Source organism: Panthera leo, assembly GCF_018350215.1.
Source record: "Panthera leo isolate Ple1 chromosome E1 unlocalized genomic scaffold, P.leo_Ple1_pat1.1 chrE1_random_Un_scaffold_65, whole genome shotgun sequence".
NCBI classification, from domain to species: domain Eukaryota; kingdom Metazoa; phylum Chordata; class Mammalia; order Carnivora; family Felidae; genus Panthera; species Panthera leo.
Genome location: NW_024962229.1, coordinates 55471 through 69256, shown reverse-complemented (window position 1 = coordinate 69256; position 13786 = coordinate 55471). Strand labels below are relative to the sequence as shown.

Sequence of the window (13786 nt, the reverse complement as noted above, 5' to 3'; positions counted from 1 at the left end):
GGATTCCTCTCCCTTATATGTGGATGCAAACGTGTGCAAAGTGAGCTAAGGAATAATAAACTAAGTGGAGCTTAAGTGCTACATTAGGAAATGTGACTGCTAACAAACATTGGAGAAGGGGCTCTAAGAGAGGACAGAATGAGGCTTTTTCATTGAGAAAGGTGATGTGGAATGACATCTGCTCTTGCAAAAGCTGGTCTCTCAGATCTCCCAACTTAACAAAAAAAGTAGTATCAACATCTCATGGAATCTTGACTGTATGTCTGATGCCACAGTAAATCCCAGCATCTCAGATTATCAATATTGAAAGACACCTTCCAGACTGGCTGGTCCAAACTATCATTTTTCAAACTAGAAAACTGAGCCCCGAAGGGAAGGAAGAGAGGCTTGCCTTAATTAAGGGTAAAACTTCCTCAGCTGCAACAATGAGGCCAGGACTTACATTTTCTGATCGTCAGACCACTGTCTATAGCTCTTTCCTTTTTCTTGATGAATGGGGGGTGAGGGTGGTTGTTAATGTTTAGACCAATGTGAACACCAAGGAAGCAACTGCTAGGAGAAAAGAACCACTTGTACCCCTCCTGCTCAGAATGGCCCAGCATGCCCGTGGGGCCATCCCCACAGGCTCCCAGGATGAGAGAGCCCCTACAGATCCAGCAAATGGGCAGCAACTCCCTATGAATGATGCCAAGTGGGAGGGTCTGTATCCATCCCAAGTCTATGTGGGGTTGTTTGTTTGTTTTTAAATATGCTCCTTCCTCCTCAAATAAAACTACAAAATATAATGCAAATGTGTTTCTGTACATGTTCCTTTAGATTAAGCAAGCCTCATCATGGTTTCAGGTGACCCAATGAGAAAAATAAAATAAAATTGCACTTGTGGCCTCTCAGATTAAAGACTGAGTTAAAATGAGGTTGCCCAGCCCGTAGGAGAATAGGCCACACACGCTGATACAACTGGCCCATCATTCTAAATGTGGCACATATGCCCAGCAGACTCAGAGACCCATGGGAATGATTCCTTCACAAGACAGCCAAGAGGTAGATAAGTGCAATCAGCCCCATGGATGGATGTAGCACACAGAAGCACCAGATTGGGTGTAGGGGCGGGGGGGTGCCTTGGACAAGGGGCAGAGGGCCTGAAGGGTGGGGCCAGATCTCTGGCTCTCATCACAGCACTCTCCCTGGGAGGAAAAGCGTCCGGTCATGAAAGAAATTCCCAGTATGTAGCAAATGTCTACAGCAGTGAGAGTGTAGACGTAGCAGGTAAAGAGGTGATGCTGGTCTAAGGGTAACACGCGTCCTCCAATCGAACTTCTAGGGTGGGGTGCCAAGGAGACAAATGTGAAGGGTGATGATTATGAACTGGGGGACTCTGGCACATTCATCCAGGCCATGCATGACCCCTGAGTGGCCTTCCCATCCTCACTCCCAACAGAATTGCTGGCAAGGGCTCCCCTTGTGAGAGAACCATACTGGATTGAGGGGACAGCAAAAGACATAGGCAACTCCGATGGCTGCTCTTGCTTCTGATTTCTCCGTCAGCCTGAGGGAAGGCAAAGGAGATCAAAGTCCAGATGACACGACAAGGCTGCGGAGCCCAGCATTTGCTATCAGAGCTGCTGAGCGTCGGACCCAAGAACCGTCAACTCAAGGCAGAGTCAAGGCCCCTTCCTCTGGAACGAGAGGCTCAGCCCTGCCCTTCTCTTCGGGAGAAATGGCCGGAAAAGGAAAGCTGGCTTCTCAGTGAGGTAATGAACAGTACCTGCTCAGCTACGTGGGTCACCCTAAGGTTAAGCAGGAAGGATCCCTGAAGGAGGCATTCTGCGGACAAAGGCTGAGGAGCTCCACGTGTCTGGACACACCTCAAGTTTTAAATTACACACTCCCCCACATGCAGCACACTCACGCGCACACACGCACAGAGACCCACACCTCCACATACTGACATTCTTGTAACCCACCCCACTCCCAGCCCCCGATCCTGCCCCACGGATTTCGTTCCCTGTAAACATGACAGCAGATGTGTCCACAATTCTGGGACAGCCTGACAGTGAACTGAGGATGACTGCTTGTCATTAAGTGCCCCGGTAGGTGATGTTGGTGAAGGTGGATGTGGCCTCTTTATACAGTGGGTTGTTGGCCTGCGGAGAGAACAGAAATGTGTCTTACAGTGAATTCCTCAATTCTTCCCTGCCCTCAATGATTACATTTCGCCTGAAGAGTTTACCCAAGACACCTTTCTCCGGGCTACACCATCCATGAATCGCTTAATGCTCATTGTAACCCCATATTCGCTCCTGAGATGGGAGTGGGTAGGAAATAAGAGGAGAGAGAAAGTGGAATGCCATTGTGCTGCTGTTTCGAAGGGGTTGAATTCAACCCATTACTTTTTGGTGATCCCCAAACACCTCAGTACCACTTGTAGCCAGTATCTATTTCCTGCTTCTCTCCTGAACTCTCTCTTTTGCCCTTCTCCAATTTTTTTTTCTTTTGTTGTGACTATGCTGGCGGATGCGGGCAGAGACGAGAAATGTAGCAGGTGGTAGCTGAAACAGAGAGGATAGCTTTCACTCAAAATAATTTTAATTTGTTCTCATCTCATCCTTCCAAGCGCTACCCACTGTCATGTTAGCAGGAAAAAATAAGACCCTCACTGGGTTGCCCAAATTATTTTCTAACAAAAAGTGATAAATCCCATAAGATCTGGCCGTCTTTAGGAGTCCCATTTCAAGAAATACAACACATTCTCATGTGCCGCTGAGATTCCAGATTTCTACACTGTACGAACAGAAACATCTCAAGTTTCTTGGGACCCTTGAGTACCAAGGCCTGAGGTGACCATCAAATGAGAACAAACTTTCAGCCTCCCGCTTGACATTCATGGACTCAAACAGCCATTTTGGAAGGTCCAGAAAAAAAAGTCAGAATGTGGAAGATGAGCCAAAGGAGAACAGAGCAAAATTAAGTATATAGAAAGTTCTCAATAGATGCTTGATTGAATGCAATCAGAATAAATTGCAGAGAGGATATGTTTTAAGAGGCTGGCCCAAAGAGTCATTTCTATCATAACTTGATTCTCTCCCACAATTGGGCAAGCTGTTGAACGTCTCTGTGCTCAGTTTTCTTATCTACAAACTGGCAATAATAACGTTCCCCACCCCCCATCATTTGTCCTGTCTTCCTCAATTAGAGAATATGTTTCCTTTTGATTATGTCAGTGTCCAGAGCAGAGCTGGGCCCTACCTGTACTCAGTCAGTTCTCACCTATGGGACCTATGGTCACTGTGTGGCAGTGAGAGACTCAGGTGGTTTTCAGGAATAATAAAGACAACAGGACCATCTCCCAATTTCCACAACAGAGACTAACTGGGAAATTATGGTGCTGGCTGAACCTGGCTCCCCTAAGTACCTACTATTTCCAGTTGAGGCTCTCAAACCAATGACTTAAGAAAATGCCCAGCCCCGACTCTTACTGTGTCCCATTTTGCTCTGGCTCGCTCTTCCTCAAATTTAGCAAACTCCTTCCGGTCATGGATGGTGATGAGGAGCTTCCAGATGAGCAGAGTAGCAAGGCCGATGAGCAAAATGGCCCCCATCACTGAGAGTAGGACCACCAGGATGTCAGGACCCTTGGGACACTCTGTCAGGAGAGAGCACAGAGCAGGGACGTTGTAAAGGCAACCTGACCAAGTAAGAAATTACTAGAAATCTCTCTGAGGGAAACAGGGCTTACAAAATAAATCAAAATTTTTAAAGGGGGGGGGAGCACCAATATTTAAGACAGCAATAATCTGTCCTGAGTAGTTTAAATTAGAGGTCATAAGCAGGTCACCCCCGGTAGAATCTAACCTACTCAAGTGTTTATTAAAAAGTTGATTTTATGTTAACTCTACTGGATTTAAAACAAAAGCTTGACTAAATTTTTATTTTGTTGGCAGCATGGAATAATCAGGAGATTATCCCCCTAAAACTTCAGATTCTTCTTCTTCCCTTTAAAAACATGAATAAATAGAGGCGCCTGGGTGGCTCAGTCGGTTGAGCGTCTGACTTCGGCTCAGGTCATGATCTCACACTTTGTGGGTTCGAGCCCCGCATCAGGCTCTGTGCTGACTGCTTGCTCAGAGGCTGGAGCCTGCTTCAGATTCTGTGTCTCCTTCTCTCTCTGCCCCTCCCCTGCTCACGCTTTGTCTCACTCTGTTTCTCAAAAATAAATAAAAGTGAAAAAAAATTTTTTAAACATAAATAAAAAGGTCTGGAAACACTGCACCCACAGGGCAGCTCTGGTTAGATGTGAGTAGCTGCTGTCCCCTTTAGATGGGACACATTTTCTAGTTTGCCAGACTTGTCACCACCCTCTTTTCTCCACTAAACAGAGGCAACATGTTAACTTGTCATGGAGGCTGTGCTACTGTGGGTTCTGGAGCTAGACCGCCAGGGTTCGAATCCTGGCTGACAACTTACTTTGCTATGTGACCTTTGATAAACTATTTAACCTTTCTGGGTGTCTGTTTCCTATCTCTCCATGTTTAAAATGGAGAAAGTAATAGCACTGAATTCCAAAACTTATGAAGCATAGTTAAGTTAAATATATACTTTTAAAAATTGTTTTTAACGTTTATTTATTTTTGAGAGAGACAGAGCATGTATGGGGGAGGGGCAGAGAGACAGGGAGACACAGAATCCGAAGCAGGCTCCGGACTCCGAGCTGCCAGCACAGAGCCCAACGCGGGGCTCGATCTCACGAACTGTGAGATCATGACCTGAGCTGAAGTCGAACACCCACTGCGCCACCCAGGCACCCCAACTTATTTATTTTTTTAAGGATTATTTCTTTTTTAGAGAGAGAGAGAGAGAGTGCGCATGAGTGGGGGAGGAGCAGAGAGAGAGGGAGACACAGAATTTGAAGCAGGATCCAGGCTCTGAGCTGTCAGCACAGAGCCCAATAGGGGCTTGAACCCACGAACTGCAAGGTCGTGAGCTGAGCTGAAGTAGGACGCCTAACCAACTGAGCCACCCAGGCATCGGGCTCCATGCTGATCATGAAGCCTGCTTGGGATTCTCTCTCCCTCTCTCTCTGCCCCTCTCCCCAACTCGTGCATTCCCTCTCTCTCTCTCTCTCTCTCTCTCTCTCTCTCTCTCTCCCACAAAATAAATATTTAAAAAAAAAGAAACCTGTAAAAATAAACAAATAAGTTAAATATATTTAAAGAACTCAGAACACTGCCTAGCACAGACTCAGTGCTCAATAACTATCAGCTACCATTATTACTCGTGTTCTTGTTACACCTGTTTTCACTAATTTATTTACCTAGCTCCTTAGGCATTTGTATTTGTTTCTCTGGTTTGGATATGTACATCTCTGAGGGCTGGGAACCTAATGTCCTTGTTAGCACAGAGACCAGGAAGCCTGCCAACCCAGACAATATTTTGGGTTCCTTCCCAAAATATTTCGTCATCTTTAATCCTAACCCTATTGAAAGCCGACTTCCTGTTCAACCCTAGTCAACAACCAACACAGACAGAGGTGCATCACCCCTCTGAAGACCAAGCTGACTGTGCTCTGCAGAGCTCTGCTTCCCATAAACCACAGGTGTCTGATGGGTGACCTCACTCCAGTAACTTCTCAGGTGTTATGTAATTAGGTGTTTGAATATACGGGTATTGATGGGTCTGGAGAGGTGGTCATGCCTACTTTCCACACTGTCTCCCACCTTCTTCTCTAAACATACACCCTATGCTCACCACACATGACCCAAAAACAACCACCGATGCAGACCCAAGCTGGCTATTTCCCAAGCTACCAAATTATAACCTGTCTATAATTAAAGGAGCATCTGGAGAGAGGCTGTGAGGTTCCAGTGTCTGAGTTCCCAGGAGTGAAGGGCACCAGCTCTTCCGGGAACAACAATTATGAATTCTTGGGAAGAGAGGGCTGACCCTCAAACCTCAGAGTGAAATCTCTTCAATTCTGCATGTCAGTATGGGCAGGACAAGTAGAATGTCAAGAGGTCTTCAGGCAAAAACATCTATTAAGCATTTGTCCTGAAAGGAGTAGATGGCAGGATTCCCGGAAGAAGATGATGAGATCAGCTAGTCTCTAGAGAGCTCTCTCAGCCACGGTGATGAGGACCCATCGTGGAGACCCAAGGTCAGGAAAGACTGGGCAGGGCTGGCAGGTTTGACAAAAGCACAGGAAATCCAGTTAAACTTGAATTTCAGATAAACAATAATTTTTCAGCCTAAGTAGGTACTAAATGTTGAATGGGACATATTGTATTCGACGAGGCAACTCTATCTGGGAGTGATAAGGACCCAGCTCAGCGGAGCCCACTCCACATAGTAGGCTGAACACCACCCAGTCAAGGCCAAGCCCTTTGGCAGTGCTGTCTCTACTGCCTTGCAGTGGCCCAGCCCTTCAGGGAGACCATCCGCAAAGGCATGAGTTGGGGAAGAGAATGAGAATAATCCCCTCCTATGCTCTGGGACCTCAGATGACACATTCTGCACAAAGCCAGAACCCCTGAAAATAGTTGGGGGCGGTAGGTGAGAAGAGAGGTCAAATTCAGAATTCCAGGGCAACAAGATAGGGAATATGGGTCTGGGGTCCCATCTCCTCATGTGGAGGATGGAATCTACATCGGAAAAGCTACTCCACCCCCCACCCTGGGGGGTTATTTGTACCAGCTCAGGTTATCACCATCTTTCTGCCCCATAATTCCAAGTAGTGGATTCCATCTAAGAATATCAAGCCAAAAGATTTTGGTGTTACAGCAGAAGCACCTGCAAGGATTGTTATAGCAGAGATGAAGTAACGTTAAACCCCAAAGCAAGAACGTACTGCCCTTCAAAAATGAGAAAGCACAAAGGTGCAAATAGGGCGGGTGTGGAAAAATCCATGAAACGTGTTAACACAGGTGGGCGGGAAAGTGTGAGGGGTCATGGCCAAATAATCCACATGTGCTCCCCCACAGATACATACCCAGACTCTGCCCTCTCCCCTTCCCATGTCAGCTTTCCCTTGAGTCGCTAAATAAAATTAAGGTCATACCCTTTCCTTTACCTTCCTTCTCCCTTCTGAAGGGTGAGAGCCCTGGGAAAGGCAGGTGAACAATATCACGGTAGGGGGCGCCATGCTCTCCGGTACCCATGCAGCCAGCAACACCCTGGCTGACCCGGATGTAGTAGAGCTTCTTTCCACTGTCACCCGCTTCCTTCTCCAAGCAGCCAAAGTTCTCCGAGCAGGTTATCAACATGTATGCAAGCCTGCCTGTCAACTCGAATAATCAGTCCTAGTAACTCATTCAAAACCCGTTTACTAAGTATCTTCTCTGTAGATGACTGAGCCAAGTATGGAGATATAACGATAGATAAGACAGATGGTTCGTGTGTTCGTGGGGCACGTGATCTACTGAGGGAGATGGGTGATTAAAGAAGCAAGTTAATGGTGGAATGAAGGCCCATCTAAGGGAAACACAGCTGCTCTGGGACTCAAACAGGAGCACCCAACCGAATCAGAAGAAAGGATGATGGAGGAGGTCTGAGAAGGCTCACTAGGGGAAGTGATGTGTCCAAAGCAGAGGCACTCAAATATTGGGGCGTCTCACAACTGCCAGGAGCACTATTCAAGAACACAGAGGCTGGGGACACCTGGGTGGCTCAGTCGGTTAAGTGTCTGACTTTGGCTCAGGTCATGATCTCACAGTTCATGGGTTCGAGCCCTGCGTTGGGCTCAGAGCCTGGAGCCTGCTTCGGATTCTGTGTCTCCCTCTCCCTCTGCCCCTCCCATCTTTCTCTCGACTCGTGCTCCATCTTTCTCTCAAAAAATGAATAAACATTTAAAAATGTAATAAAAAATCAAATAAAAAGAACATAGAGGCTCATGGAAGCAGCATGGGGCTCAGGACTCTCGATTTTTTAGCAAGGGGAACATAGAAAAGTTTGAGACCCACTTTCCTAAAGCAGGGGCCAGCAAGCTATTGTCTGGGAGCCCAATGTGGCTTGCCACCTGTCTTTCTAAATATACTTAGGCTTGTGCATTAAATATAGACTATGGCTGCCTTCCTGTTACAATGGCAGAGTAGTCATGGCAGAGACCACAAGGCCCACAAAGCCTAAAATATTTATTTTGAGAGAGAGAAAGCACGAGTGGGTGAGGGGCAGAGAGAGAGAGAGAGAGAGAGAGAGAGAGAGAATCCCAAGCAGGCTCCACACTGTCAGTGCGGAGCACAATGTGGGGCTCAAACCGATGAACCATGAGATCATGACCTGAGCTGAAATCAGGAGTCACACACCTAACCAACTGAGCCGCCCAGGTGCCGCCAAAGCCTAAAATATTTAACCCCTGGCCCTGAACAGAAAGTGTTTGCTGGACCCTGGTCTGAAGGAGGATTTGAAGAAATTTCTACAGCTGTAGGAATCAACTGACGAGCAACCAACTGACTTAGTCTCTGCCTTCAGACATTGTTCCTTCACTCATAGAAGCTCCTGTCTACCCCCCGCCTTGGCACAGCCCTTGTCCCTCAGCAGTATCACTATCAATTTACATGTCCCTCTCCCCCTGGCCTGTGAGTGCCACATCTGCTTGATTTATTGTTATATTCCCAGCACCTAGTCTACTGGCTGATATACAATAAGTACTCGAAAATATTTTGTAGTGATTCATCGCTTCGTCTGTTGTGTAAGAGAAAGGAAGGAGACGGGGGTGGTAAGGGGAAGAGAGCTAATCTACTACACTGGATGGCGACAAACCTGTGGTTGGTCTGTGTATGACGGATGAGCTCCTCCTGCTTCCAGAAGGCTGTGAGAGCAAGCACTATCTTTTCAGTGCTCAGAACACCTTGGCTTGGTGCCTCAAAGCCAGTACTGTGTCTCATGGTGACCCTGGTAAGGTCAACACCTCAAAGCATCAGGCCTTCCTCTGAAGCAGCGAACAGGTTGCCCTTGGCAACCACCTGACCTTAAGTGGAGCGGATGCTGAAGAGTCCCAGACTTTAAATTCCTCACTTCTTAATACTGTCACCTCAAAAAAATGCCAGGATGTATTTTGTCCCTTCGTGGGATCCATATCTACCTTCTTCCTTTCCTTACTCACCTTCTTTTTCTGCCTCCTCAATTAGCAAGTCACTTTCTCACAAAGATTGGTATTTAAATATCTCCCACCCCCAGATGACAGGCCCTAACTTACCACTTGTAAGGTAGTCTTAACTTGGCTGTTCTGTGTAAGAGGCGCAATGGGTGGAAATTGCTGCCTAACGTGGCTCTCCCTCTCCCTATAGGTGCAGTGTCAGGGGCCCTGGCGGTTCACGTACCTGGCTCCTCTACCACATAGAGAATGGACTTTCCACTGGAGTCTTCATAGTACTGGAATCTGACAACACAGTCATCTTCATTCTTGTACGTGCAGTTCGCTGCATCCTTGCCAGTATCCTCTGAGGAAGGGGAAAATATGGGAGAGTGAAAAACAAGGCAATTCCTGGAAGACGGGGCCATCCCCAAACCCCAGTCATGGGACTTCTGAGAAAGTATGCAACAGGAAACCCTATGCCTGACATTAGGCAAGATGCCTAGACTTGAGATGGCTGTTGTGCCTGGCAATTGCCTCTAGATGACCCTCGCTGCTGAATTTTGTCCCTCCCAGACCCTTTTTGGTTCGTATTCCTTCCCTTGGAAGGGACATGACAGAACACATGACACAGTGTGATTCAAAGCCTGGCTCTACCACCTGTCAGCTGCGTAATATTGGGGAAGTTACTTGACCTCATTGGCTCTTTCTTCATCTATGAAAGGAAAAGGATAACCCACCTCACAACACTGGTAGAGAACTAAATGATGTCAAGTGAACAGTACCTAATAGAGAAGGGTGTTCCCTTCCCTCTCTTTCCTTTCCCTCCTGGCTCAACTATTCTCAATAGTTTGTTGGCAAAGCCCTTACATTTCTTCCGTTTCTGCGTCTGATCCAGTGTTCCTCTCCAGAGCCAGCCTCTCTTCTCTGACTCCCATCACTTTTTTGTAGGCTTCACCCCTTCTAATTCTGAAGCCTCTTATTCTGACAGGGAAACTATAGGTGCCCCTCTATCATTTGCACCACGTCCTATAGTGATGCAACCAGACAGGTAAAACTGACACACGATGATGTTAAGCAAATGCACCAAGATCACAACACAAGTACGTGATGGAACAGAACTAAAACAGGAGTCTCAGAGCACACCAGACTTGAACTCAATGATTGTTTCTCGGCCTTTTGGCTAAGATCAAGTGTAGTATCAGACTTGAACTCAATGAGCCGCCCGAAAACTAGTGGTATAAGAGTACAGTGGAAAGAGTAAGGATTTCCAGATTCATTCTAAGCTTAACTTGTTCGGGCAAGTTATGTAGCTTTCCTGAGATTCAGTTTCCTCATCTGCAAAATGAAGATAACAACAGTACCACAGTTCTACTCTACTAGGTGGCTGAGAAAAAGACAAGATCATGTGTATGAAAAGATACTTGCCTAACTTTTATAAGTTACACAATTCCATACAAACAAGCATGTATCTTTATGATTATCATGGCACGGGGGTGGGGGTAAGAGAAATACTTTCAACTAACCTGAGATTCCCCTCTGGTCTAGGTAATAAAAACATCTCACATCTCTCTCAGCAGTCTTGCCCGCCTGAGCTAATCACAGCATACCGATTCTCCTCAGGAGGAAAAGCCGTCTCTTCAAACTCAATCCCCAAATCATGCCCCTCACCCCCCCCCCCCACCAGCCCCACTTCTGATATTAGCCAAAGGATCCAGAGAGCTGACCCTTTTCTGTAACACCCCAAGCCAGAAGCCGACTGACTGGCTGTGTCTCACTGTGGCTCTCACTGAAAACATGTTTCCTGCCTTCGTGAGAGACAGCTATCTCAGGAGAGATTGCCATCTCCCTAGACCAACCAATGCCTAGCTGACCCAGATAACATCAGATGTGCTGACAGCAACAAAGATTATCCCCTTTTTGGTCAAGGTGAAATTCAAACTACAATGACTGCAGGCAAGAGTTTTGCTCACCACTGTATTTTTATCTGTCTTATTCTAGGAAGGGCTCCAGAGAGCCAAAAAAGGCTACAGCATTATGATTTTAGCTAAAATCCATAAGGGTGAAGGTTTCCCTCCAAACCAGCAGAGCAGTATGCCTGGGCATTGCTGAACACTCTCAGTTAAGTAAACTCAGTAAATGGTTACTAGCCTCCTAAACTGACATCACCTAGCCTAGGTTTCTTCATCCGTAAAATGGGATGCATTGTCTTCCTCTCCCTGGGGAGGTCAAGTTAGGGTTGATTTCTACATACTTTAAAAGTTATCTGTAGGGTCTTGCTGAGTCTGTGGGTGCCGGGAAGCAGCAGAATGGGGAGGGACTGTGGAACAAATTAGCAGAGGGCACAAGAGGACTCAGGGAAGCTGGCCTTTATTAAGTGCCTAGTGTGCATCAGGTCTGTACAACATGCCTTTGAGGCAGGGATTACTCTTCCATTTTACTGATGAGACATAGACACGTTTTGGGATCAACTGAAAACTTCAGCAGCCGCATATGTGCACAATTCTAAGACATGCTGAACTTACTGAGCTCCTTCACAGGCTCAATCTCATCACGACAGTAACGGCTGCAGGTATTTTCTTTATGTAGGTCTCCTCGGTCAAATTTCTTACACTCCACACACTTCCTAAAAGAGAGACGACACAGAGATTAAGACAAGGGAGGAGAGGGACGCCTGGGTGGCTCAGTCAGTTAAGCATCCGACTTCGGCTCAGGTCATGATCTCGCCGTCTTCGAGTTCGAGCCCTGTGAGTTTGAGCCCTGCGTCAGGCTCTGCGCTGACAGCTCAGAGTCTGGAGTCTGTTTGAGATTCTATGTGTCCCTCTCTCTGCCCCTCCCCAATTGCACTCTGTCTCTCTCTCTCTCTCTCTCAAAAATAAACAAACAAAAAAGACGAGAGAGGAGCAAACCTACGTGTGTGTCAGTCCAGCTCTGACATCCACACACCAGAAAGCTGCCCCACCTTGGAAAACAAACACCGAAACAAAAACCCCTGTAAGACAATTCTGGGGGACCCAGAGGGTCGGGTCTGGAGTTCAGGGGTGGGAGTTCCTCCTCACCCAGAGGCAGGGCCTGGCAGGCAGAAGGCCCCAGTCCCCTCATTAAACTTCTTCATGTCCCATCCGAGAGTGTGACAGGAGGTAAGGCGTGTGCCACTTCGAGGAGCCTTAAAGGCAGAACCGGTCATGTAATCTGGGGACCCAGCACAAAAGAAGATGTCAGGCCCCTTGTTCAAAAATCCCTAAGCATTACAAGACAGTGCCAGCAGAGCGGTAAACCAAGCATGGGGCCCTTCTAAGCACAGGGCTCTGTACAAATGCACAGGTTGCATGCCTATGAGCCCAGCCCTGCTGAAAGTGGCAAGAGAAATGGCAGGAGCTTCCCCTGACCCCAGATGAGTGGAGTTTGTACTAGCGAACATCTCCTGTTTCACAGAATCCTTCATAACTCCAGCCCAACTCTCCCACACGATCGGAACATGAGAACGTTCCCCAGAAGTTCCCTGGTTTAGCCTTCCTCCCAACTCAGGGATTCAGGATGCCATCCCAGGAGAGGGGTTTCTCCAACTGGAGTCCAGCGGGTGCTACTTTGGCCCCTGCATGGTTGGCTCTCCCTCCCTCTTTGCCCAAACTTTTCCGTGGGAAGAGGAAAGCTAGCCTCTTAGCTGCAGCGGACGCCTCCTCCTGAAGCTTTGGTGAGTAAGAACCTGGAGGGTTGGGGATTCTAGCCTGGGGGACCCCCTCCCTCCTTCTAGCACCCGACTGGCTCCAACTCACTTCTCTGCCCACTCACTTCTTAAAGGTGCAGGCGTCAGGGCAGGTGGGGCACTTCTCACAGGTGTCCCCGTAGGAGCCGGGCTGGATGCACTTGCAGCTGCCGCACTTACACTCGCCCCGGCCGCTGCACAGCAGCCCGTTGCTGGACATGCAGGTGTCGGTGCGCGCGGTGCAGTTGCAGTAGAAGCCGGTCCAGTCGGAGTCACACAGACAGTCCCCACAGCTGCACTGGCCGTGACCTGAAAGCACACAGCCCGAGGGGGCGGGCAGCAGGTGAGGGGCCCCAACCCGTGGCTCAGCCTGCTCTCCAGCTTTACCCTCATCCACCCTCCTCCCACGGCCACTCATTAACACCCCACGGAAGCGTCACCACCTTCTATCCTTCTAGCCTCACGCTGCTAGCTCTGCCTTGACGCCCTTTCGTCCTGTGATCGCTACCAAACTCCCACTTACCTTTCGAAGCTCAACTCAAAAGTTCCTTCCCCTCCATAACCTTTTCTGACCTCCCCGGAGCAAATTGTCTACTACGTGTTCTCCCAGCACTTACATATGCCTCTATTTTAACCCTCATGACCAGCCCATTTGCTTGCCTATCTGTTTCTCTTTCTAGATTTTGAGCTCCACAGTGAGAGAGGACATATCAATTTGTCCGTCGGCAGGGATTAGCGTAACGTCTGAAATACAGTAGGCATGCAATTAATGTTTCTTTATCCATTTATGCAACAAATATTTATTGAGCTCACACTGGGCACTGGAGATTCGGCAGTGAATGAGACAGGAAAGGTCCCTATTACCGTGGAGCTTATGTCCTAGTTAAGTTCCTGGGTAGGGTGCCTGGTGGCTCAGTTGGTTAAGCATCTGACTCTTGATTTCAGCTCAGGTCATGATCTCACGGTTTGGTTAGTGAGGTCAAGCCCTGCATCAGGCTCTGGGCTGACAGCCTGGA

The 13786-nt window shown here is 47.8% G+C and overlaps 1 protein-coding gene and 1 pseudogene across 1 annotated transcript in view; one reads left to right on the top strand and one right to left on the bottom strand.

Moving 5' to 3' along the window:
* Positions 1-394: 394 nt before the first annotated feature.
* The window catches only part of LOC122212794 (integrin beta-3), a 29770-nt gene continuing 16378 nt past the window's right edge, over positions 395-13786 (bottom strand). Inside the window, exons 10-14 of the mRNA XM_042926758.1 lie at positions 12857-13079; positions 11590-11690; positions 9312-9431; positions 3477-3643; positions 395-2144 (exon numbers count right to left, since the gene is read on the bottom strand). Of these exons, the coding sequence (XP_042782692.1) occupies positions 2079-2144; positions 3477-3643; positions 9312-9431; positions 11590-11690; positions 12857-13079 (677 nt within the window). The 3' untranslated portion in view covers positions 395-2078. The remainder of the gene's footprint in view (positions 2145-3476; positions 3644-9311; positions 9432-11589; positions 11691-12856; positions 13080-13786) is intronic.
* Positions 10228-10382, top strand: LOC122212795 (annotated as a pseudogene).